This window comes from Leuresthes tenuis, unplaced genomic scaffold (genome assembly GCF_036924035.1).
Source record: "Leuresthes tenuis unplaced genomic scaffold, fLeuTen1.0.hap1 SCAF_19, whole genome shotgun sequence".
In the NCBI taxonomy this organism is placed as follows: Eukaryota; Metazoa; Chordata; class Actinopteri; order Atheriniformes; family Atherinopsidae; genus Leuresthes; species Leuresthes tenuis.
Window position 1 is genome coordinate 10,779,859 of NW_027325373.1, and position 25,786 is coordinate 10,805,644.

At 39.0% G+C, this 25,786-nt stretch overlaps 2 protein-coding genes across 2 annotated transcripts; both read right to left on the reverse strand.

The window, feature by feature from the left end:
- Positions 1 to 873: 873 nt before the first annotated feature.
- Positions 874 to 8,391, reverse strand: nt5c2l1 (5'-nucleotidase, cytosolic II, like 1). Its single transcript, XM_072371905.1, has 18 exons — positions 8,168 to 8,391; positions 7,242 to 7,315; positions 6,983 to 7,100; positions 6,790 to 6,885; positions 6,605 to 6,696; positions 6,376 to 6,433; positions 6,167 to 6,260; positions 5,993 to 6,046; positions 5,829 to 5,912; positions 5,681 to 5,716; positions 5,487 to 5,594; positions 5,331 to 5,397; positions 4,259 to 4,429; positions 4,123 to 4,174; positions 3,226 to 3,286; positions 2,758 to 2,934; positions 2,572 to 2,665; positions 874 to 2,469 (listed from the first exon to the last, which is right to left on the reverse strand). Exons 1-17 carry the CDS (start codon positions 8,227 to 8,229, stop codon positions 2,573 to 2,575), a joined length of 1,497 nt encoding a protein of 498 aa, XP_072228006.1. The 5' UTR covers positions 8,230 to 8,391; the 3' UTR covers positions 874 to 2,469; position 2,572.
- Positions 8,392 to 10,846: 2,455 nt separating this feature from the next.
- slc2a11l (solute carrier family 2 member 11, like) lies at positions 10,847 to 14,763 on the reverse strand. The gene is made up of 12 exons (XM_072372669.1): positions 14,740 to 14,763; positions 14,430 to 14,528; positions 14,134 to 14,294; positions 13,905 to 14,029; positions 13,645 to 13,774; positions 12,660 to 12,808; positions 12,354 to 12,541; positions 11,994 to 12,104; positions 11,610 to 11,711; positions 11,449 to 11,524; positions 11,193 to 11,320; positions 10,847 to 11,075 (listed from the first exon to the last, which is right to left on the reverse strand). The coding sequence occupies exons 1-12, from the start codon at positions 14,761 to 14,763 to the stop codon at positions 10,860 to 10,862; spliced, it is 1,509 nt and encodes a 502-aa protein (XP_072228770.1). The 3' UTR covers positions 10,847 to 10,859.
- Between the last annotated feature and the right edge of the window lie 11,023 nt (positions 14,764 to 25,786).

Consider the following 25,786-nt stretch of genomic DNA (forward strand, 5'->3'; position numbering starts at 1 on the left):
GAAACTCTAAACAAAAGTACAGAGAAACTGATACTTTGATGCTTCTGCTGCACTGCTCTTACATCACAGTGCAGTACAGTGTATATTGTCTAATGGAGGGGAAAGGTGTGCATGTGAGTGTGTGTTTGGTTGGATATATATGGAATGCCACCAAAAGCTTGGTTTCATCAGAGAAAGACAGCAAGTCTCAGTAAGAACAGTTTGTGTGTTTGATAGGGAGCAAATTGCTCCCTATTTTTACTACACTCAGAGCTGAAAGCAGCTCTCGTTTTCAGACTAAACATTACAAGCTGGGCTGTGGCATCTCAAAAGGAAAATTTACATCCCATAGTCTCCACAAGAGCTTTAACTTGCTCCGAAATAGGTTTAAACACGGAGCGACTGTCCTCAAAGAGATAGGCAGCAGTTTGTCTGGTCAGTGAATAAATAATGATAAAATAGGGATTCAATGAAAAAAAAAAAACTACACCAAATGACGTCTTTTTTGTTGGTTTCAATCATTTTCATTAAACCTGAAATAACAGATGGTTTATGCATATCCAGGTGAATCACAATGGGGGGGAATTACATCGTTTAGCAGAGATGAAAGATGTTCAACGGCAGGAAAAATAAAATATGACAAAATGGACCAAATGATACAGCAACAATAAATACAGGTGACCAAAGGACAATGGCAAAGGAAATGCAAACAAACCAAAAAAGCCTTGATACAAGTAATGAAATCATCTAGGAAATGTGAGGAGGAGGCGCTAATAAACAAATAAAGGGGCCAGGAAAATGCTCCTTGCGGCCAAAAAGTTCCAAATCTGAAAACCCTCACGGATAGAAAATAATTCAACTAAACAGACACAGAAATAGAAGCATGAGTCTTGATGGAGCTGGAATGGCCCACAGAGTTTAAATCATCGTCTTTTTGTTACAATGATTTTAACTCAGCATCTTACTGGTAAAACCGTACGTTTTAAGATCTTGGGGGCTTTGTTTTTCTTCTTTTCTTTGTTATCAGTCGCCACTGCTCACATGCTCCCCTGCAGTGTGAAATGTGGCTGAAATAAAAAGCCACATAAGAACAATATGTGCATCTGTGCAGGAGCCCAACAGGAAAAGTGGGATACTCTGAAAGAAGACTGGACCATTTCCTGTGAGCGAAAAAAAAAAAAAAGGAAACCTCTTATACATAATCACAGCTCTGACATCATACAGCGAGGAGGGTGTGTGTGTGTGTTAGCTCTTATAAGAGCAGGAATGTGTGAACCAGAGTGTGTAGCACAGGACCACACAGGTCTACATGTGTGTCATTGTGTGGATGTGTTGTATAATAATCACATCTGATTACACCATAGCTTTTGTTAATGAATGAGGATCCTACCAGAGGCTCCTAATGTAAATTTCATGGCCACTCAATGACAATTGTAAAGTATAAATGGTTTATTATGTGATGTGCAAAAAACACATACCAGTTTGACTGCTCCTACTTAAGATTAGAGGAGAGGCTGCATTTGCCTCCAATCAAATGGATTATACTTATGAACACGAGGGCACATTACTGTTTTGTGGTATAAAACCAGAATCTGTTTGGAACGAATATGAATACAATCTGTAGCTTGAGAAGGATCGATGCTTAGGTTTGCTGCAGAGGTAATTAAGTGCCATCTAGTGGACAGTCGGTGTAGTGCAGCAAGAAAAACTGTAATGCTCAGTTGATGATAATAATAATACTAATACTACTAATAACAATATTGATAATTCCCTATTTTGAAATTAACTAATATATTTCATTCTTCTTATACGTCTTGTCCTGGTTTTACATGATCTGCATCGATATATTTCCACAAAGAAAACGATAAAAGTCAGAGGTTCTGTTCTTTGTTGGTTTGTTTATTGTATCTGACAGACAGTGCTATAAACAATTCTAATGCGAGCAACTGTCACTGCAACTGCAACTATCACTGCACTGCTATCTCTTTCTATAAAAGAGATAGCCCTAATATTGTTTGTAGTGAAAGCCACAGAGACACACAGGTGATTAGACCTAAAAATGCTCCAATAATAACAATAATAATAAAATAAAATAAAAACAGTAAGCAAACAAAAGGAATGATTTATTGAATCGATTCAACAGAGAATGGACAACAACAACAAAAAGGAAAATAAATAACGTTTTTTATCGTAAAAACCATTTCACAAACTTCAGCTGTAAAGTGCACTTGCACCACTCGATGTAAAAACAATCTTATTTACAATAACCCTGAGCCTGTATTTGCTTTTGATCACACGTTGTCAACGTGTTTTATAAGGTAAGCCTTTACGTGGCGAAACAATTTATATCCAGCAGGTGGAGCAATAAGTATGCTAAAGGTGGCACGTCGTGGCTTTAAGGAGCCCCTTCATATGTGCACAGGTCACCTTCATCACTGACCATGACGTAAAGAGGAACGTCACAAGACACTGTGCTGCCTTCATGGTGGTCTTCAGCAAGACAGGAGAGAGGGGGGGAGATAAATTCCATTCATTTCGATCATGACAAAACCCGAGGAGAATATTCATATTTCATCCTATTGAGATGCAAACCTCAGTTTATGCTGGTCGTGATGGCGTGGTTGTTCACGATCATCTCTGATGAAGCAACTTCAGCAGAGTTCTGTGAGGCTGACTCGTGGGGCATCTGAAAAAAGACCGACCACCATTAGAACCTTTGAGAGACGCTCATGTGCTTATCTGTCATATGTGTGAGGGAGAGAGGGGAAGGGGACTAACCAGGACGGGAGGAGCCATGAAGAGGTAATTGAAGGGGTAGTGCAGCAGGTTCATGCAGGTTGAGGAGTACAGATCTGCATAGCGTATCAGCTGGCTGGCAAACAGCGTCTGCGTGGAGCCGGTACGCAGGAGGCTGCCCATCTGACCATAGGACATGTCCATTCTGTGGGTCAGCACCTGCAGACACACCCAAACAGCGCGACGATTAGCTGAAGCAACGAGTTCTCAAACTGTAGACATGCATTAATGTAATGTTTTAAGCGCATTACAAGAGGATTCTTATTATCTCATGATGCTTAAAGTCTGGATCTTACTGCGTGGACTTAAGCTACCAGCATACACGCAAGGAGGCAGGGTTTGTTGTAAATACATTGTATCTGGTGTTGACATATCCCTAATTGGAGTGACTAAGACAACAGGCAGTAAAAGCTCACGCACAAAAGTTTTGATTTAACTTTTGATGCTTACCTTCATTCTCGTCTGAATGGCACTGATGTTGGAACACTCTCGACTACCGCTGTCCAGGTGCCTTCAGACAACAAAGAAAAATAATGAACAAGTAATGCATGGCTTCATCTAAGATGCTGTGGATCGTGAATGAAGCGAGCAAAGATCCTGGAAAAAATTCCGCATCAAGTACGCAGTGTACGATTTAGCTGAGGGTGATAGCTTGTAACCTATTGTTAACCCTGAATTATCTATACATGTAATACTTTGTTTTCCTTCTCTGATGTGCGCTGTAACACCAGAATGCATGAAAGTACTGTAAAGGTGCTTTTGCTCCCCCTGCTGGTCAGAAGGAGGAGGAGCATTTCAGGCGTTTTAAATTTGAAAATAGTATGAGAAGTGAAGATAAATGAAAGTTTATGTTTTTTCAGCCTGACTTTGAAACAACTGCTTGCATTAACCTCTGCAACAAAATTAGAAGAGCTAATGATAAAATGAGCTACAGTTTTTCTGCATATCGCAGTTGCAAATAGGTTCATTTTTATCTTTTGCTTCACCAGCCATCTTTTTTTTTCTTAAATCAAGTTTCTGCTTGAAAATATTTTGTTGAAACTGCGTCTTTTGGTCTTTCGTGCAAACAGAGCAGCAGCCTTTCAAACTTTGCTCACAAAAAGCATTGGTAGGTGGTGAAACTGATCACATGAGGGCTTGTCCTCAATAACGTCTTTTCTTATGTCTAAGAATGTCTGTTCTGAATCCTTTACAGCTTCCCATAACTAAAAACACAGGTATAATAGGGCTTAAATGATGAAAAACACATAATCTACTTTCATTTCAAAGTCTCTTGTGATTAATTTTTGGTGTTTTTTAAGCACTTAACTACCAAATATACAAATATGCAGATTGAGACAGACTCACTTGTAAAGTTCAGCTAAGAAGACATCGAGCCGTTTCAGCTCCTCAAACAGATCTGAAAAATCAAAAAAATGTCAACCCATCTTTGAAAACCACCAACTGAGGGAATGAAGACAGGACTGAGTCTTCTTGCTCTTACTTCTCTTTTCCTCCCACACTTGCAGCTCCTTGGTGAGCTCCGGTACGACCAGGAAAGTCTTCCAGCCCTGACGTTTCTTAGATTTGAGGATGTCGCCAAAGATGTGATCTCCAACGTAGAGGATGTCCTTGCCTTTGACATCCAACAGGTCACAGACAATGTCTGAAGATCCTGAAGACACAGCCAGTGAGGTCAGCATGGAAGAGCTGGTACAGTCTACATTTTCCTTCATTTTCAGACATGAAGGAACTGTTTTAATGTCTGAATTTGAAGAGCAGAACCACATCTACGGTTCTGAAATTGTGTTGTGTAGCTCGTCAGAACTGATGATCAGGAACAAGGTTTATCTAAGCAACACATTAACAGCTGTTTGATAATAATATACAAATTCACAGACCCATTCATGTTAAAAGAAGCACAGGATGTTAGACCTATGCCATTTTGAGGCATGAAGGGATTAAAGACTTCTAAGTAAGTAAATGTGATCAAGAGAGACGAGTGTTAAGAACCATTAATCACTGTACAGGGGATGTTCGAAAATGTGATTTCAAAACTTTTTTACGGGGTCATAGATTAGAACAGAAGGTTAAGGTTTCCATTGGAAAAAACAAAATGAACGTTGCACAAATTGAATTAATTGTTTTAAGAGCTCAATTTTATATGATTTTAAATCATATGACATATGAAATTTAAAATGTGAATTTGATCAGCATCAGTTTGTTTCCATACTTAGGCTTTTATCAATCTATTTTTCTGAATAATGGCTGTTTGTTTTGAGGTTTAAATGTATCTACAATATTCAGTTAAAGCTAAAATAATTAATAAAAGTAAGAGCAAAGCCCCAGTTCCTGTACTATTGTCTTTAAAAAGGATTAAAAACGTTAAGCATTGTCCCTCCCTCACAGCGTCAGAATGACCAGCCTATCTTAGATTACATTTTCCAAACTGTGCACAGCCACTCTCGAAGACACATCTTCCATTTAATCACAGTGAAAGCAAAAGCCACGAAAATCTCTAAAATGCTTGTTTTGTACTCTTGTTTTTGCTCAGTAATCTGACAATTTCAGCTCACCTCCGGAGTACACTGTTCCATGCTGCAGGTCACCAGTGTAAGTCCCAATGCGCAGTTTTCCTGTGTTCTGGGTTCAAAAGACATGAAACTGACATTAAAACGTGCTGACACTCAATATCATGTGTGAAACCCTCTGCGGGAGACATTTTTACATACCGTGTCCACTTGTCTCAGCACAGTCCCATCTGCAAAGAACAGCGGCTTCTTGGTGTCCACGACAACAAGGTCAAAGTAGGAGCGCCAGGAGACTTTTGGAACTGTAGGCTGCAATAAAGAACAATGTTAAGCTGATATGAACTGGTAAAATTTGCATGTTCTACAAATCCTCATTGCTGTTAAAACTGCCTTACATTGGTTTGACTTTCAAGCAGGTATGTCATGATGGCCTTAAAGAGGAAAGCAAAGTGGAGAAAAAGAGAGAACTTTGAACTTCACCACTGTTTTCTCATTCATTGTCAGGAGAATTAGTCCTGGCATAATTTAAGCTTGTGCGCTCACCTCTGTATAGTTGTAGTCACTGTTGGTAGCGAGAAAGGCCTTGGCTACCTCTTTAATCTGGGTCAAAAGTACAGGCATCTTTGGCTGCAACAAAAAGGAAAAGTATTCCATGCATTCAGAGAACTAAAGTACATTCACGAACACAAGCTGCTCGGTTTACTCACATCTCTGATTACGTATTTCTCCAAATTCTTGATAGTTCGTTCTTTCAGGATCCCCTGTGCGACACACAATTCTAATTTTAATATTTAGAGCACAAGCTAAGGCGAGGGGTCACACGCATGCAGAGTTTTTTCTGTAACTTGTAGGATGCAGCACTATAATGCTTAATAGCTTACTGTATCGTGAATGTAATCCATTGCATCTCGAACATCCTGGAACATGCTTCTGTAGGACATTAACAAGTCGCCGTGCTGGAAACCTTTGAGGAGGCTGGGAGAGTTCAACAGCAGAGGAGGATGAGAAGTTTTATTTCATGGGTAAATATAGAATAGTTCAGGCCTTGCAGCAGTCAAACTTATGGGGATAACAAAGTGTGTTCACTTACTTTGTGTATCTGGTGCATCTGGTGAAGAAATCCACAAGGCAGGCGTAGAGATAAGTTTCTGTAGGATGCAAGTGAATTGTTTATATGGCACTATTTTAAAATTTTGATTGAACTCTTGGAAAAGTAAGGACTGCAAAACTAAAAGATAGGATTTTCACATTTGAATTTACTCCCAGTTTCTAATTAAAAATGTAATAACAAGGGGGAAAAAAAGGACTTAATTCTGTACCTGAAAGATTGAATAGGGTGTTAAGAATGTAAAAGCGGTCTGTGTCATCTCTTTGGATGAACCTGTTTGGATAGTAGTTCTGGATGTCTTCCCTGTCGACCAAAAAAATGATTATTATTATTACCAGTCAAGTTAAAGAAACTGGCTAAAATTTTACAAAACTGTTAACAAATTGTAAACTTTACAGTTTGAGGAAGCGGAACCCATGGCTGCAGACTAAAATATTGCCATTAGAATCCACTTTCAGGAGGTTTCCATATTTGGTGTCAACCACTAAACCACTGGGAGGAGGACAAATGAGGACAAGGGAAATCAGGAATTCAGTTGAAACGGCACATCAATAACACAGCTAAAAACACAGAAAAACTTCCAACTAACCGAGTGGGGAAGCTGGGGTCATATGTGTAGCGCAGAAGCTCATGAGGGTATCCAATAGAAACCATTCTGTCTCTTAGGAGCTCAAACCCCATGCTCTCGTAGTCAGGAGACTTATACACTTCAAACCAAAATGCACATACAGCAAATCATTACCACACAACCAATGAATCGCCTGCCTAAGACAGTTCTGTACAAAGCAGAATGCAATGACATGCAGCCTCCTCGTGATGACACAAAGGTCATTTTTTCCTTTACTTACCTGCCAGTGTGTAGTCCATGTCGAAGCCATAGCATTTGATGTTTTCCAGTGTCAGGCTTCGATTGACGAACACCCTGCATGCGATCAAACCCAAAAAGCACAGCTGAAATGTGCACAGTTACATGCTACAGGTAAAGGTTTAACACGTTGAAGCAGACATTCAGATCTTTATCAGTTTGTAAGCATCGGTTCTGCTCTGAGATTAGATTAAAATGAGCACAGGGGCCAAAAGTCATTAAACACTGATGAGCTCCCTTTTTTTGTTGTTGTTTTATGTCATGTTCTTTGGCATTCTTGCAGTTTCTTACTGTATGTTTTCCATCAAAACATAATCTTCTTGATCTAGTTTTAGCTCTCACTGTCCCTCAGTGGGAGTGGGGCAGGGTGGAGGCAAGTGATGTTATCAATAACCCTATGCTATCATTGCCACTGTTTCAAATGGTTATTAATTCCCCAACATGGTGCGTTTTCAACAGACTGTTGTTGTGCTGTAACCATAAATAGTTTCCTGTGAAACTTTCTCAGACAGCCTGACAGAGGAGGGATGTCCATCTATGGTCTTGATGACTCAGTCTCAACCCTCTTAGACAGTCCATAAAAAATCCATAGGGTTGTTGTAAATAATTCACCTGTAAACTCTTGTTTTGTGAATTCCTCTTCAGATCAATCCAACAAATTAAAACTGGTGGAAGAAGGGAGGGGTGGGGGCAGCTCAAGTATCTGCTGATTCAATTATTTAGTGCCAGGGTGTAAAGTTATGCAGAAGAGGACGTCATACAGCCTTCTGATTTGTGAAAAACACCAGTGGAGATTATTATTTATGGTCTGAATTTTTCTCAGAATTTCTAGTAATTTACAATAAGTCATTTCCCGACCTGCTGTTAGGACCAATTAGGCACAGAAACTCCAAAATAGATAGAACTCACTTTTGTTCAAAGTCTGTCTTCACCTTTGGCTCATTATTGGAGTAGCTGGGAAATATGTCCATGGCCTCCTGAAGTCCAGGTCTTGTGATGAACTCTTCTGCGGTCAACACTTCCAGTCGTCAGTCATTGAAGGGGCCTTTAAATGATCAGTTTCACCCAAGTTTTGAGGGCGTGGTCCTGTGTTTTCTCTCCGCTGACGTCCGCAGCTGACTATGTGCTTGTTGGTTACGAAGGACAGCGCGCATCTAGCATCTCGCCTTTGGTATTTGACACGCATTCGTCCTGCGGGCCCTGCGGCTTTGAGCGTGAAGATTGTGTTATCAGAGGCGCACACATGTGCCGGGGCCGCGTGTGTGCGTAGGTTGGTGGGAGTTCCCCAGTGACTGTCGGTCTTGCTGTGACCCAAACAGCTCAAGTTGTGTCAAAGCAAAACAGTTCAGATATTTTGATTTGTGGTGAATTGGGTTTTTATTTAAATAGATGCTGCGCCCGAGTCCAGAAGTGTTATATTCGTGCTCCAAGTATTACAGTCATACAGCAAACTTGAATTTCAAGCTTATTTTAAAGCAAAAAGTCTACATGCTTCCACTCCGTGGTCTCGAATAATAAACTGCAGGAACATGCAGGTTTAGGGTGTTCCTAATAACTGAAGGTGTTTCACAGGTAGATCTTTTTTAGTTATAAGATTATTTAGATGTGCCACTTTGACTATTGATCAGACAATTGTGAAACTTGTATTTTGAACAGTGAACATTTCTATGAGAGATTTTATCTCTGAAGTAGAGAGAGTTCTTTGTCTTGAAATTTGATCATTTATATACAGTACTATGCAAAAGTCTTGTGACACTTCTGTTTTCTTTATTCTTAGTTCTTGATCATTTCTGGAGAAATGGTTTTTGCTGATGTTGTTTTTTTTCTTTTCTTTTTTTAAAGCTACTTAACACCTACCTATGAATCATTCAGGCGCTTTACTCAAGAGATCACCCAGCACATTGTGTCTCCTCATAACAGAAAATAACCTAATTTTAATTGTATCTTTAGACACTTAATTACGAGCAGCCTGTCCCAAAGATACCTCATTTGTTCCCTCTTCTTTTGTTGCAACTATCATAAATGCCAAAGATAAAACAGCGTGACAGACATGAATAGTATTTCTGCTCCCACAAGGTGATTAAAACGTATCTCAGCATGTTGTGCAATGTACCCTTAAAAAAACTGAGGAAAAAGGACAAGCGGAGGCCAAAAAAGAAGTGGCAGGCTTACAAAAAAACAACTGAAAACCTCTACAGCAGATGAGCAGAATCTGTACTAAGTGATGTCCTTGAGAAATAGGAAAAAAAATCCAGCAAAGACATAAGACCTGAGAGATGCATCTGGGCCTTCAGTGGATCCATCGACTGTTCACTGAAGCGTCACCAGAAATAGCTTCCATGGAAGGGTGGCTGTCAAGAAGCCATTCTCAAGGAAGGGAAACAGGGAGAAAAGGCTGAGGTATGCCTTATGACACAAGAAGTGGACTGAAAATCAGTGTCAACAGGTCTTATGGAGGGATGAATCATCCCCAGAGCCTGGACCTCTACATTATTGAAGCAGTGTGGGATCATCTTTTCAGGAAATGGTACAAAAGGCAGCCAACACCCAAAGAAGAGCTTTGAAATATCCTTCAAGTAGCCTGGAGAACAATTCCTGAAGACTACTTAAAGAACAAAGGTGCTCATATCAAATATTGACTGTCTATCTTCTAACATATATACAAACTCTGCTTCTGCCTTATTCTATCTCCTTATAGGTTTCCACACCTTGAAAAAAAATGTTTCACGTAGTTTCCATTTTTCTGACAATGTTTAACGAAAGGAGGTTTGCTCAAGTCTTTTGCGCAGCACTGCATGAATTAATGGAATTTACCCTGTTGGTACTTTTTATGTTATGTAGGCTACTGTAAGTTCTGCACAAGCACATGGAAAAATGGCCAACAGTGCAAATGTCACACAGACAGGAAACGTTCTTCCCAATAAGATGTTGAATTCATACTACAGTAATGAATAATGATAGCTGACTCATCTGTATGTAAGCAGGTCAAGGTGAAGCTAATGCTTACCAGTCCATCTTGGTTCTGTTCGATCTGTTTTAAGTTGGTGTGTTATATACAGCTATGTTAATTTACATTTTGATTGCAGTGTAAAGAAAAGAATATCTTTGGCTTTTAATGAATATTGCATGTTTTTTAACTACAAGAGCACAGATGAATGCTGTCTTGTTTTCGGACTTTAGGACATTTTTAAGGTTTGTAATTTAACTTCAGCAAAAAATAGAAACTCGGAAATATAAATTATGTTGTCACACACCTGAAAACCAAGACAGGTAATTCTTTATAGGTGGAAAAGCACCGCTTTGACTCATAGTTACCAGTTTGAACCAATATTTCCTTTAAAACTATTTTTATTCTTTTTATCTGCTATGCAGTTATTTCTCTTCGCTACACATTTGCCAGTTACTTGGATTGTACATTAATTACTCTTAAATATAGACACACACTATATTACTAAACTTATAACTCAAAATTAGATTCTCATTTAACGTCTACAATAAATTCCCTCAATCATTCAAACCTGGATGGAAAATAGTGATAGAGGTTAGACCAAATCAGTTCAGAAGTCTTGTTCCAAATGGTTCCCAAACTCTTGATATCCACTCAGAATTTGGTCTGATATGTTTTGATTCCACTTAGATCCTCCTCAGTGGGCTTTTTCCTCTGCGATGCCGCACCTTTGCAGTGCATCCTCTTAAACTCTGCGGCGATCTCCAACGCCGTCCGATTTTTGGTATCAGGCACGTTGAACCTCACATGTATCCCACAAGTGAGGCAGAAAACCACGAATATAAGGAAGCAAAAATTGCCCAGTTTCTCCTGGAAATCAGACATTTGCTTGTCAGTATGAGTAAGGCATTTCATCTAATGACACATTTGATTTAATTAGTCATCTAGCCTGTGGATAAAAACAGGCCTTGTAGATAATGTGCTTACCACTAAGATGGGGAAAAGCATCCCAAGTACAAACAGGCCCGTCCAATTGATGGTGCAGCCGAGTGTGTATCCAGCTGATTTGAATGACTGAGTTAAGATTTCCCCTGGAAGAGAAACTGTTGATGCGGCTTAGGATCAAGAACACAGGATGGGCAAAAAAGTCAGTATGATGTCATTGTTGGTTGACTCAAACAGGATATGCTCTACTTTTTTGAAACTTAACAAATATAAGCGAAGATCTTGTGTATAAATATACCTGGTCCACTTGCAAAAAAGAAAATGACGAGAAAAATGAGAACCAAACTGCAGTACGACATCCACGAGATATGACTCTGTGGACAACAAAAGAATTTAAGTTGCTGTTCAGATGTCATATAGAAATAAGCATCAGACATTGGCTGGTTTGCAGAGTCTCACTTGCAGGTACACAGCGACGGTGAGGAGAACATGAGTTGCAGACATTCCCATGTACCCTCTGAACATCAGGACCTTCTTGCCCACACTCTCAATAATGACAAACTGCAACATCAAAGCACCTTGAGTCTGGTACAGTAACAACAACAACAGTGGTTGTTGCACATAATTAAACAGCCACATGGGGGCCCTATACTCACATATGAAGACAGTCAACTGAGTGGTTTACAATAGAGAAAACATTTTGAGACCTTTTTTTCTTTTACACCACAATGAGTTGGTCGCATAAAACAAACTTTGATAGCTGTATGTTTAAAATCTGTTTTACTGATACAGGTTTTGAAATATGTACAAATCATGATCGGATGACAGTGAGAAGGGACTTACAGAGGCTACAGAGGTGAACAGTTCGCACAGGCCTGTTCCCAGAACAGCATACGCTAACTTCTGTTCTGGGATCCCAGCTGCACGAAGCACATCAAAAGAATAGAAGTACACCTGGAGAGAAGCATTTGTACATGAAATTCATATTCATAGAAGTGATGTGTGCAATTATTGGGGGTTCATTTTGAGCCAGAGAAGTTGTTCATGCTTTGGGCATACATAGCAGCCTTAATCATTGGTTTAGATCAGTACACAATACTTAAACTGAGTCAGTTCATACGGAAGAATCTACTGTACCCCAAGTGCCGTTAGCATATGTAGATCTCCTGCAAAAGTGAATGTTTAGTGTGACAAATAACTCACAGTATTGATGCCACAGAGCTGCACCGCAGAAAAGGCAACAATGATAGTGAGGAGCTGCCAGCGAAACGTTCGGTTCTGAATCAGCTCCAACACTGAGTGGCTGCGGACGCTCTGCAAGGCAGCCTTCTCCTCCAACATCTCCTCCACCTCCCTGTTGGAGTCTTTGTCGCCCCATAGCCTCTTCAAAGCTAAAGAGGACCCACGAAGTAGGAAGTTTAGATGGGGATGACGTCAACCAACACGCAACAAGGTTAAATCTATTTGTGAAATGGATCCTCCATGGTTTTAAAAAAAACTTTCTCACACCTTTCTCAGAGGCCTGGCGGTCCCCTCGGACCAGCAACAGGAAGCTGGGAGACTCTGGCAGCAGGGGCAGGGTGAGGAGCTGGAACAGCGCAGTGAAACCGTTGAAACCAAGCAGCCACGGCCACTCCTTCTCTGTGCCAAGCAACTCACTGCAAGTGTAATATCTACTTTAAGATATGGAAGAGCAGAGTGATCACGGTCTCCAAAAACACTCTCTGGTCCAGTTGTCTTGTTAAAGGTGCGCGTGTTGTAAAGCTGTGAGACTCTGTCACAACTTGGGTCTAAATTTTTCAGCGAGAGCCACTCGCATTAAAATAACTGCAGAGATTATAAAAGAGGTTAACACCTCTAACACCTCACAGAACTACTGGGCACACATCTTCTCAACATTCTGATTGAGAATTGCATTTTTCCAGTTCATCTTTGTGTTTCCACAACACACTGTTGCAAGATGGGCAACACAAGTACCACTACCATAACCCAGATGCATGTGGATTTTGATAATTATCCAATATTTATGTGTCTATTTGTTGTAATTTACTTGTTCTTATAAGCCAGAAAAGTTTTGAATATTTGTTTGATGTCCCACTAGTGTAAGGTCTGTGGGTGTGTGTGCTGGGGCCTGCATGAGGAGCTGTTGCCCAAACAGTGAAAGCCATTTAAGTGGAGTCATTAATGACTAAATGTGAATGTTGATTAAAAAAAATTAATTAATTAAAAAAATACATAATCAGTCAGAATTATTTAAGAAAATTATTATCATTGTTATTTTTCTAGCTTTAAGGTACAAATAAAATATGTGGTACATCTTTGATGCTCAGTAGGCCATGGGAGGTTTTTTTACAACCATTGTGTACCTACGATCCAAACCCCCACCCCACCCTACACCACTGATCCACACTGGAGCTGTTATTTGAACCTACAACACCACACCTACTAGTCCTTACTTGACTCAGCTTAGCAGAGACGATAACAGCCACCTCACCTGATCCCCAGTAGCTGACCACAGAACTTCCCCAAGGACATGAAGGTGGCAACAGTCACACCCACCATCCCTCTCAGCCTCTTAGGAGCACATTCAGTCAGGTACATTGGGTGTAGTGAAAGACCCACTCCTGGAAAAGGATGCAAGATAATCAGACCTTTAAAAATTGTTTTTGTGTGAGAAAAGAGCGACACATACACCTGCATGAATAGAGACTGTCCGTAAATGAGTGACAGAAAAAAGAGAGATAAAGTGACTACCTGAATTGATGCCATAGAGAAATCGTCCCACCATTATCATCTCAAAAGACATGGCACTTTGGCTTAAAAGCATCAAAACCGCTCCAAATATAGCTACAAAATTGTTTAACAAAAGGCATTTCTTCCTGTGAAACAGGGAAACAGAGAGCGTTTCAGTATGTGTTTCTTTGAAGGTGCCACTCATAGAGGACTGATAAAAGTTGCGACTTTCATGTTTATGAGCACCAACCTGCCAATTTTTGAAGTCAGTGAACCAGCCACAAGCGACCCAAATAACCCCCCAATGCAGAAAATGGACACAGTGCAGGACCAGATGAGAGATACATGCCATGGCTCCAAAGAGACGCTGTATCTATCCACACAGGTTTTGTTCACCAGCTCTTTTATAAACTGCAACAATAAGATGCGCCAGTACATATACTCTGCTTTATTTCCACTGAGGTGTCGTAAAGGTTCTTGTAGCTGACAAAGATCAATGATTGATACAAATGACTGCACCCATCCAAACTTTGTTACTCTACTTACAGCAGAGGGGGACGTCATGACGGACACACAGAATCCATACTGAAACGTCCCACCAACACCACAGATAATAATGGCAGCAATTACAACAGGATAGTCTAGCTGCAGAGATGTTCAAAATTATGGATTGTTATGAGTATTTTATATCAGATTCTACTTTTTTTATCACCACATTTCCTAAAGCTTACATTCATAATTGTTTGTTGGCTACATTTAGAACAGTGCTTGATTAGTTAGATGTAAGTGTATTCTATCACAGATATAAAGAAAAACTGTGCATCAGTCAAACAAAGTTGTATTTAATATAACTTACCAGGAGAGTTAAGTGCTGTGTCATTGTTGAAGTCTGTTATCATGAGAGAGAAGTCTTTTCAACCTGGGCACATTGTTCGAACACACATTTAACTAACTACTGAAATTATTAACTTTTCATTCAGGCCAAAGTAGAAATGTAATGGTTGAGAGTGGGTAAAATACCCACTGTATTTGGTAAATGGTTTGTGTGCATGAGTAACCAAAGTTTGTGTAGATAGATGGAGGACTTTGTCTTGGAATCTATTTGAAATGTCAGAAATTTAAACCAAGTGACATATGACGCACACGACACGACATGAATATCAGATTTTCCTGAAATATTCAACCTCTCAGTTAGTTAGTTTTTTTTTTTAGTTCTTTTAACAAACTGTCTTTATTGTTTTGAAATATTTCAGGTCACAAAAGCTCTAAACGACCTCCAGAAATGGACATTTCTGTTCACAAGCCGTGAACCCAAGCATGGCCGATACAAGAGACCGTCTTATAATGGGATCAAAATCGCTGCAGTACCGATGACATCTGGCACAACGTCTGTTTTCAAATTTTGACCTCATCTAAACCTTTGTGAATTTCCTACCTGCATCTTGTGTTTATTCTGACATCATAATGCTGATATAAAGCTTTCCACAGACAATATTTCATGGTCTGCGGCTTGCATTTTTTGGTTTTGGATTTTTCTCTGTGGTTTGTTGTCCACTAGTTAGATTTGGTCAAGTATCTTTATTGTTTTTTTTTTGTAAGGTTGCTGTCTTTGTTTATATTCTGTACTATCTTTTAACGCCTTTCTCCCTTGTGCCGGCTTGTTAGTTTCGCTGTGGTGTATTTGTTATTCCTCCCAGTTTCTTGTCATGTCTCCGGTTTTCTTCTTCTTTATCTGTTGTGGTGAAACACACATATATGAAGAAATATAAAAGGTGAACACCAGCAGCAGGGGAAAAAGTCCTCAGTCTTGATGATAATGATAAAAAAAACAAAAACATTTGCTGTTATATTTGTTCAGCTACAGCCGGCCGCTTAAACCTCTAAATAGTACACAAGAAGTAAAGTCTTAAATGACATGTTCCAGGGTTTTATGCTTCCTGATTGAGCACAGATCCTGGAGTGTTGCTCCAGGAGGTTACTGCATCTGGTCTAGAAATAGGTCGACCAAAAATGTTGGCTTTACACTTTGCAATAAAAGGGATATGGTGTGTTAAAAGGTGCTGCTGGCAGTAGTAAATTGAGCTGCTCATCCTCCCCCTGGCAAAAGCAGGAAGTGTATTTCTCAGCATTTTAAGCTTAAGATTAGAAGTCTTTTGCAGATTTATCCAGACTACTGCTTGTGGTAGTTCAATACCCAAAAGTCATTCTAATGAGACACCAAGTTAAAACCAGAAAGAAACATCCTGTGTCAGGCAGAAAATTCGGCCGGATGCGACAAAGCTTTCCCCTGAAAAAAAATGCACCATCAGCTTCAGATGTGAAGCCTTTTAAAAAAAAAGACCAAAAAAAAAGTTGTGAGAAGACTGCCTCATGCCTGGAGATAAAAGCTGGTTGGCTCCACTTAAGGCTTGATTGAAAGGGGAAAGGACTGACTGCATAACACAGAAACATTTTAAGTCAGTTTTTACCTGTGCTTATTTTATTTCATTCAGGATAAAGATGTGCTCTCATTTTAAATGGTATTTTAAGCCATGCAAATTCATACTAGAATTTAGATTTTTTTTCATTCTATCTATGTGAAAACTGTGCAGTAAGGTTTACCAGTTTGAGTGAATTCCTTCAGGCATCTGATCAGGCATGCAGAAGATATCCTGTCAAGCAAATTAAACATGTCATGAGCCAGAGACAGACTGATGCACAAAATCAGCTGAAGAAAGACAGAAATTGACTTTTTGTGTTTAAGGAGAAAACAGACACCGGATACTAACTATAAAGGGGAACTGAAGATAATTTGTTGCACCTAGTTGTTTTTTTAGACTCCTGGAGCAAAGAAAGGACAAAACCCAGAATGGGAACATCAAGAACCAAACTAAATCCTTTGATGTAACTACAGAAAAAACCAACTCCCAGACTCCTTACACACATTTTACAAAAGGCCTGATCTGTTGACTTAAAAACAACATACACAAGCCTGACTGCAACCAAGATGAACAACTTTAATGTTGGTTGAAAATTATTTCTGAGCAGCTGTAAATCTGTCAGGCCACCCACTCTGAGAAACAGCAAGATTTTCCCTCCCATAAACCTGACATTGCAGTTTCAGCTAAATTAAAACATTATAACTCTCCCGTGTGAGTTGACGACACACTGATCATGAGAACAGTGACGATCTCAGACTTCAGTTAAAAATCAGTGAAAGAAATAACACTTCTTCTCAAGCTGCTAGTAAATAAACCATATATACCAATGTTGTTTCTCAATGGTGGTGGTTCTGGTGTCGAAATCATTATGCTGTCAGTCCTGATGGAGAAACAGTGGGATGGTGGTCAGAGACTGCGATGAAGGTTTGTACATATAGGACCTATAAAGAATAAGCTCTGTGATTACCCTGGTAATGGCCTGACTATTCTTGTAGGTCCAATATCTACATTACTGATGATGATAATAGCAATATATTTTCAGTTAATAGTGACCAGTTCATAAGAGATGTTATAACAGAATACTTAGCATTCTGAACACTGCAACCTCGAAGGCTGAACTTCAAAAGTCAGTAATAAATTTCTAAAAACTATATTTTGTCACCAGGTTCAACTCCCGGTTGGGACCTTTCTGTGTGAAGTTTGCATGTTCCCGGATACTCCAGCTTACAATTTGCTTACAATTTGACAATATATATATATATATTGTGAAATTGTAAGCAAATTGATATATATATATATATTTTGTCAAATTGTGTCTGGCCAAAAAAAGCAATCAAATCGCCGTAGACTCACATGTTAGAATGTCCAACTTTTCAGAATTAAACAGGTTAAAGCTTGATGCAAAAACAGATTGGTCTGTGTAGCTAATTTAAACCTTCACAACAACTGTATGTGGGTGAGTTATTTTTATAGTTTCTAATCTAAGTCAGGTAAAAAGGTTTAAAGTTATGCAGAATTAATGGCAGCAGCTTAGAGTTATAGATGAGAGCTGTGGCTCCTACCCAATGGACATTTGGGGTGTCCTTGATTTCTTAGTCAGATCCATTCCTCACATGTCATTTCTGGACCCTGAAATCCAACGTAGAGGTGGTCAAATGACAAACCCAAGGCTTCAAATCAATAGTGTGAACCAAAAGGTGACGCCACAGTGGTTACATCCATCTTTCATACACAGTCTGTGGTCTTGTGATGCCATCAGCTTAATGGAAGAGCAAGATTATTCACCAGAGTGTGTCTGCCAATTTTTTTTTAAAGCTTTTCTTTGTTGGAGTGTTCAAAACAAAATCTAAATGTCACTTTGCATTTTTATGGGAGCTGTTAATCATTTTCTCATTACAGACACCAAAATGACATTTTGTGTTTTACAAACATTTATAAACATGTACACGGTGTCTGCAAACTTTTTATCTTTGGCATAGTCCAACAGTATTTTGTATGAAATTATATTTATTGTTTTGACCGATTGATTGACTCTCAAGCCATATTTTCAATGTGAACACTTTATCAAATGACTTTCTGACTTATGTTGTTTTTTTGTCTTTATATTAATCAGGCAGACATTAGAAAGTTCTGCATTTACAACCACAGACACTGTTACTGTGGATAATCAGTAAATTATATTATCAAAAACACTATCCCTGTTTCATTTCGTCCATCGCTCGCATTGGTTGTAGATTTGCCATGAAGAAGCAGCTTAATAGTGATATTCTCAACATGTGTCTTTCCTAACAAACACTGTATGCACTGTATTTCAGGACTCTGGACCTTAGAGAAACACCCAAGGAGTCGTGCCAAATTTGTGAGGTCGTCTGAAGTAGATGGAGAGTCAGGCAATGCTTGATCACGATGAATAATGAATGAGTCACAGGTTCACTTTACAAGGACCTTTTCAGGTTTGCACACGTGTGCTATATTCTCTCTATCCAAGTGTGAAGTGCAGACCTGGTTTTGGAGTAAGGCTTTTACAACTCCTCCTTTCTGTTGAATATTTCAAGAAACACTGCGCCTTGCTTGACAGGAATAAAGACTTTTCAGAGCGTTATTTCAAACAGCGACATCAATCTCATTATTAGATTCGACTCCACAACTGGGACATCTCAGGGTTATAATAGTGCATATTATATAATACAGAGAATTTAGATATAACTGCACTGTTGTGTTCAGTTTTAACTATGAAAGGTGACAGAAGCAGCTGATTTAAACCCTGGCTTTTGCAGCACAAAACATGACATGCTGGTAAGAATGTGTTCCAAGCAGCAAGAAAACATACAAGCCCCACAGTTCCTCTTTTTGTACATTTGTTTCAAGATTAGTTGCTGAAGTAAAACAAAAGCTTTACTCTGATCTGACCTGATCAGACCATAGGTGCTGATTCCATTGGTGCTTCAAGAAAAGTGAGCACCTATATCCACTTGTGCACCGTGAGTGTCAAATTTACATTAATTTGTTAGCAAACCCCACTTGACACAGCACACACAATATAGCAATGTAAGTTACTTCCAGTGTAGGGCCAGTTGGAAGATTGTTGGTATTCCGAGAGAATTTGCATCAACAAAATTAACAAATAGAAAACCAAAACATGCTATGATGTAATAGTCCTCATTGCATTTCCTGGTACACTGACAATAAACTAAACATAACTAAGGTAATGATAACCACAAAGCAAAGATGGACAAAATAAGTGATGGATTGTGATTGTCAGAACTCAGCATAACCATTCTTGAAAAGCTCTAAAAAGGACACTCAAGGTTTCATCTGCAGCTTAATATTGAATTCAAACTCTTCTTATTTACTGCATCCAGCAGTGGCTGTAGGTGATTAGATCAGGTGATGGCTTTCAGACTAGATTAAAGTGTAGTGATGGCAGAATTACACTTAGAAGTAAACCTTTACTGAGGAACCTGTCCTAAAAACTGTATGTTAATACAGTATGTAGTACTTTACTATGGCTATATTTTTACAAGTTTATGACAAAAATACATGCTTTCAAGTTGTCAGCGCCAACTTGAAAGCGCCTGTCACATCGAGTTAATTTTCAAATTGGAAATGGCAGCAAGCAGTGGCAGGTACAGCTGGAACAAAACAAGTATTGACGTTAATAACATTCACATAATTCATACATGCTTTTATGAGGAAACAGATAAAACTTTCTGTCTTCTAGTGCCACAATTCACACCACAGTTAGACGACACACATCTCATTTTGCATTCATCTTCAGCATCATCAAGCCATAAAACACTCTTGTTTATAAAGTCAAAAGACAGACAGACCAATTAGCGTGTGTGTCTCTGTCTGTGCATTCAGGGCTGCCACCTATTCTCCCTATCACAAATGACAAATTCACAAAGTGCTCCGGTTTGTCATTCTGCCCATGGAAATAGACTAGTAACCTGAGAGTCAACATCTTGTATAGTGGCGCCATCATAGCCTTGAGTGTGGCACTTAAAGCTAGATTGCCAGTAAATCTTCACCTCAACATAATTGGCTGTCCTGTCAGGTGTGACACGTCTAAAAGCTCTCTGGATTCAGGTATCAGAGGCATTAGCAGAGGAATAGGAGTGAAAACAGGTGCAGACTGCTGCCCAAGAGCAAGCTTCTCGCACTAGTCAGGTATCCAGTGTCCATATAACTCACAGCTAAATAAATCATGTTCAGTTAATTCCCAGCACAATGGCTGCAGGAGACATTGGGTTTTAGATTGAACTTGTTGGAAAGGATGGATCCCAAACATATCTTTCTGTCTTCAGTTTCCTTTTCAGTGCAGTCCTAGCTATCTTGTCAGTTGAATTGTCAATTCAATGGTGAAAATATGCTGATTTGTTTATATCTTCCTTTGTTTTTTGAGGCATTTTTGATTGAATATGTTCAATTAAATTCAATTAAGTAAATGGTGCTTTATTCATCCCTGGAGGGTAATTATATCACTGCAGTCTAAATTATCATTGTAGAAATGCTATTGTTGTTGATGAATAACAAAATAAATAAGACAGAAATCATTTGGCAAACGTTTAAAAGTTGATGTATAACAGAGAGAGCTGTGTTGAAATCTTCAGCAATGTGGATGTTTTGGGGTGTTGTTTTTGTAGCTTTGCAATGAAATTAGCTAACATTGTCACAAACAGTGCTGTCAGGCAACACAGGGGAACTTTAAAAAGGCAACATGGACAGTAACTTACAGCCAACAGTTTAACAACTGGGTGCAGATATGCTCCCTCCCAGTGACAGGATTACACCATCTGTTGTGAACAAGTACTGTAATCCCTTCTCCTTCTCTGGTACCTCTATGGTTTTAAATCTGAGAAGAGAGGTGTAAGAGTTCTCCTTGCAGCCATGTCTTCGTGAAAAAATTATTTTGTCTACCTGATATTTCTACAGCGTCCTCATAAGGGATCCAAGCTGATCTAATTTATCTGCCAGTGATCTCACACTTCCCATGATGATCAAAGATAAAAAATATATTAACCTTGCTTCTCCTTTCTCTCAGTTTTGTTTCTGCTTTGCATCCTTGACATCTCCTCTTCAACTCATCTTGGTATCTTTTTCCTGGACTTACTCGGACTTCAGAAAGCTCAATCAGCTGCTCAATCATACAAACAACCTTCCCATTGCCATGGTTATGCATCAACAGAGATGTAAATAAAAAGTACCAGAATGACCAGTGAAAATCATTCCAGTCATAGAGAATCCAAACCAGCATAAAAAAAGTAAGAAAGTGATTAAGTACAAGAGAATGGGGCTATCATGGTGTCTAATTTTCACTACATTATAATCATGGCTAAAAGCATTCACAATAAGAATTTTATTGAAATATCAGTTCTAAATTATGAAAAGGAATGTATTGCCATAAGACTACAATATGTTTGTCTTTTAAGTATTTGGTCCCTTTTTGGCAACTGACCTAGACACAAAAAACAAAAACTTTAAAAATAGTACATAAACCAATCCATATTTCATAATATTTTTTATTTTACCAAGTGAAATAAAATACAAATAATTCAATATTCTTAGATTTTACAAAGAAATATCAATGTAGCATGTCATTGTGTGATCCTGGACCACCATTTATCATCAGCTTCAGTGCACCTATGCATCAAATAATTCTAACAATAGATTTTTTCAAACTCTGCTGCAGGTATGGAATATCATCATTCTTTGCACTTTCCTAATTTCATATTCTCCAATTTGTTGTTTTGATGAGGTTGGTGGCGAGCACAATCTAAATGTGATGTCACATGTGATGACTGTGAAGGAATCGCAATAATAAGAAATTATTTTTATATTTTACTGTAACCCATCATATCTCATGGATGGAGGTATGGACATCTTTGGACTACTCCCATTGGTATAGAAACGTTTCATCATACAATGAAGGTGATCCATCAGAGCAACTTAACTGTGTCAATTTGCAGTGATCCTTCCTTCTTAGGGGGAAAGGGGGTCTAAACAATGTTAACAAGTTTCTCACAATAACATAACATAACAACAGGATCTCCAAGCATTCGAGATTTTCCTTTAATGTGTCATTCTTTTGTGTCTGCTGCATTGTACATTAATAAGAAGATGAAGGTGTGGACAACTGTAAAATAACCAGTGAAAAATACTAATAATTTTCTTAATAGGTTATAGCTGCATGTACACATTTTGCTAACTGTCATGCAAAACTGCATCATTTCGATTTGCTGCTGTGTCCCATCAATGCCAGTGAAGTCATCTGAGGTCTTGAGATTATTCAGAAGAAGCCTGACGTCAAACAAAACCCCAATGCATGACAATAAAACAACAAAGGTAATTTCTTACCCTCTCAGTAAAGCAATATAAAAGCCATCAATGTTTTTTATTCATTTTTAGCAACCAACATTTCTTCTCTAAAAAAATATAAATGCAATTTGTTGCAGCACCGCTTTTGCAAACACCCATTGAGAACTCTTAGAAGCACGATATGTCTGGGGAGCAAGAATGCCTCCATTGCAAACAGATGCATCAAGCCACCCTGAACATTATGCATAAAAGCCTTACATTCGGTTTGATTTACAATTCATAGCTTTAGAAGCAGCGAGTACCCATTTGTGACTAAGAGAGCTGCACTGAATATGAGGTTATGAAGTCATTTGATTTGAGGTACAGACGTCTCTAAAGTGAAAAAAAACTGTCTGAATAGCAATCGAGGAGACTCGCAGTAGGAGACACTTGTAAAGAATGGCCACATCTTTTAACAAGAAGCTACTGAGGTCAAAGGTGTACTATACTTGATATTCTTGCTCCTAATGGGCCTGTACCATCACCCAGAGGAAATCACTGCCAAGCATGTGAGTGACTGTTTCTGTTGAGTAAGCAGGCTGCTTCCTTTACTGCTTGACTCCTTCCACACCTTTTGCCTACCTGTCAGTATGATCAAAACACAGTCCAGTAGGTAAACACATGGAGCTGGGGAGTAAAGTAGTGCTGACTGTGTAATTGTGCGAGGCAGCATTTTGGGTCCCTTTTGAGCTACATCAGAAAGAGAATAAAAAGAGCTGCACAAAACAGGACTGACACTCACACACTTACATTACATCATGCTGATGATAAAGGATAGGACAAAGGCTACATTTAATACATATGTATGGTTTAAAGTAGGAGAGGCAGCAGACAGGAACCCACATATTTATATTAGATAACAACAAAAAGTAAAACAGAGTGAAAAAAAATGCAATGCGAGAATAAAAAATATGTAAGGTGCATACATAAAAATATGTCTCCTTTGATCTATGTTGATTTGTTATTCATCTCTATTTATGAAATTGCATTTACATATTGTATGTGGGTTTTTATCATGTCAAATTCATGCAGTTTATTTAAATGACTAAATTAAAATGTTCCTCTACTGCATAATTGTCAGAATCGTCATTTTAGTTGTGCATTTTTGATTCCTGGTTCCTATGGTTGCTGTAAGATGTTGTTCGTTGTAGCATTTTTAGACTTTGCGTGACAATAACTTCTAATATTTCTGGTCTATATATGGGATTTTTTCAAAATCAGTTTTGCACAAAAGTCTAAAAACATTTGAATAAAGAATCCTGGTGAATATTTTTTGTGAACATCTCCTGCTTTCCTTTCGGTAGACTGGAATAGGACCCAAATGGAGCAATAACCAGCTTGACAGAACATACACTGTGAGAATTATGCACTGCTGCTATAGACCATAAATCTCAAACTGCAGAAAATTCTACCAGTGTGGTTAAACCAACCGTTAGAAGTCTCATATGGCACATATATGATTAGATTTTTGTTGACGTTGTTGGCACCTCTATATTCCAGTGTTCATGAGTGTTCGTCTATATCCAATTTTTTCGGTTATTTCTTCAGTTATTGGACATATTCATATTTCTATAGATAAATAGATAGATAGATAGATAGATAGATAGATAGATAGATAGATAGATAGATAGATAGATAGATAGATAGATAGATAGATAGATAGATAGATAGATAGATAGATAGATAGATAGATAGATAGATAGATAGATAGATAGATAGATAGATAGATAGATAGATAGATAGATAGATAGATAGATAGATAGACTGTATGCTACCAAATTATACCATTTTAAAGCATCACCACTCAGCTTTAATTAATTCTCCGCGACCCTTCAAGGTTCAAGTAGTGCCAAAATAGAATGCCGTGTCTCCTTTCCCGATGCGATAATGTGGCTTGAATTAATGAAGCCTGTGCTCATTCACTGGACTCTACACATAGAGAAAAAAGACAAGCTTCCGTCTCAAGAAGGTGGGAGGTGTCACGTGGCGCGTGGTTCACGCCAATCAGGAGTAAGTGCGCATTGCGATCCTGTGCAGAGGGATTGTTTTATTGAAGGACTGGTCGAGATCAATGACAGCGTAGAGCTGTCCACGGTGCTGAAAGTTAGGTCTTGATTGGCTGACTTTCAGGGCCCCGAACAGCTCCTCTTTCATTGATCTTGTCCAAAACGTCACATTTGAACACATAGGTGTGACGTTAAGCTACATGTGTCTTTTAAAACTCCTCTGCCCCGCTGTCCTTTTGCTGTTGTTTGTTTCCACAGATGACGCTTGGTTTATACATACAGTACTGTCCATACTGTGTGATAGACGGCTTTACGATTTCACTGCGGCTGATGGAACGAATGCCCTGTAAGCAAAGTGAGCAGCTCTGACTAAAACCCCAGCACAAATACAAAAAAAAAGAGAAAAAAAAATCATAAGTCCTATATAACTTAACAGCCCGAAGACTAAATTTGTTGCTGCGGCAAGTCCAAAGCATGAGGATGATTGGGTTTCGGGTTTTGCTTTATGCCTCCGCAGCCGCTCAATCTCGGGTATTTGGCTGTATTTCCTCAGGGTGACATAACTCTTCTACTCCATTAATAACACAACCACCAGCGGTCACATCAATCTGCAGCTGCAGACACGGGTCCTGGCAATATAGGTGCTACAGGTCTATGTCACGCGGTCAGCGGCCAGTGAGCTGAATGGAATCAGCACCTTGTATATCAGAGGTGACAGCAAGCTACGTGTGTTTCCTATGAAGCCAATAAATGGGAAATCAATTGGGAATTTATGAGTAGGCTTGGCGAATGGCTGCCGTGTGCGAAAAGCTAAATTACATCTGTGGAGAATGGTAGTATTTTACAGGTCAGAGGTGTATTGATGAAGTGACATTTGGGAACTGTGAAATGGAGGAAATACACCAATGTGTTTGAAATTTTCTCCTTATTTTCTGAAAGAGATTCATCTATCTCGAAATGTACGAGAAGAATCGAAAAGCACTAATTCGGTAGTTTATGTTGATCCCGATCAATTGAGGCAGGGCTTCACGTCCCATGGTTGCAACCTTTTCATGACGTCGAGCCAGTTGTTTTGGTCCCCTCTGCCCAATCGGAGGCTCCTCTCACCTTCTACCGAAGC

Bases quoted from the DNA above. Each gene is read 5' to 3' on its own strand.
- nt5c2l1 (XM_072371905.1), bottom strand. From the start codon at position 8,229: ATGGACATATTTCCCAGCTACTCCAATAATGAGCCAAAGGTGAAGACA. The intron at 7,316-8,167 runs GTGAGTTCTATC...GATCGCATGCAG, and splicing joins AAGACAGACTTTGAACAAAA to GGTGTTCGTCAATCGAAGCC. The intron at 5,717-5,828 runs GTGAGCGCACAA...TTCCTCTTTAAG, and splicing joins GTGACTACAACTATACAGAG to GCCATCATGACATACCTGCT.
- slc2a11l (XM_072372669.1), bottom strand. From the start codon at position 14,763: ATGACACAGCACTTAACTCTCCTG. The intron at 12,809-13,644 runs GTGAGGTGGCTG...TTACACTTGCAG, and splicing joins GGTCAGCTACTGGGGATCAG to TGAGTTGCTTGGCACAGAGA. The intron at 11,525-11,609 runs GTGAGACTCTGC...TGTTGTCCACAG, and splicing joins CCGTCGCTGTGTACCTGCAA to AGTCATATCTCGTGGATGTC.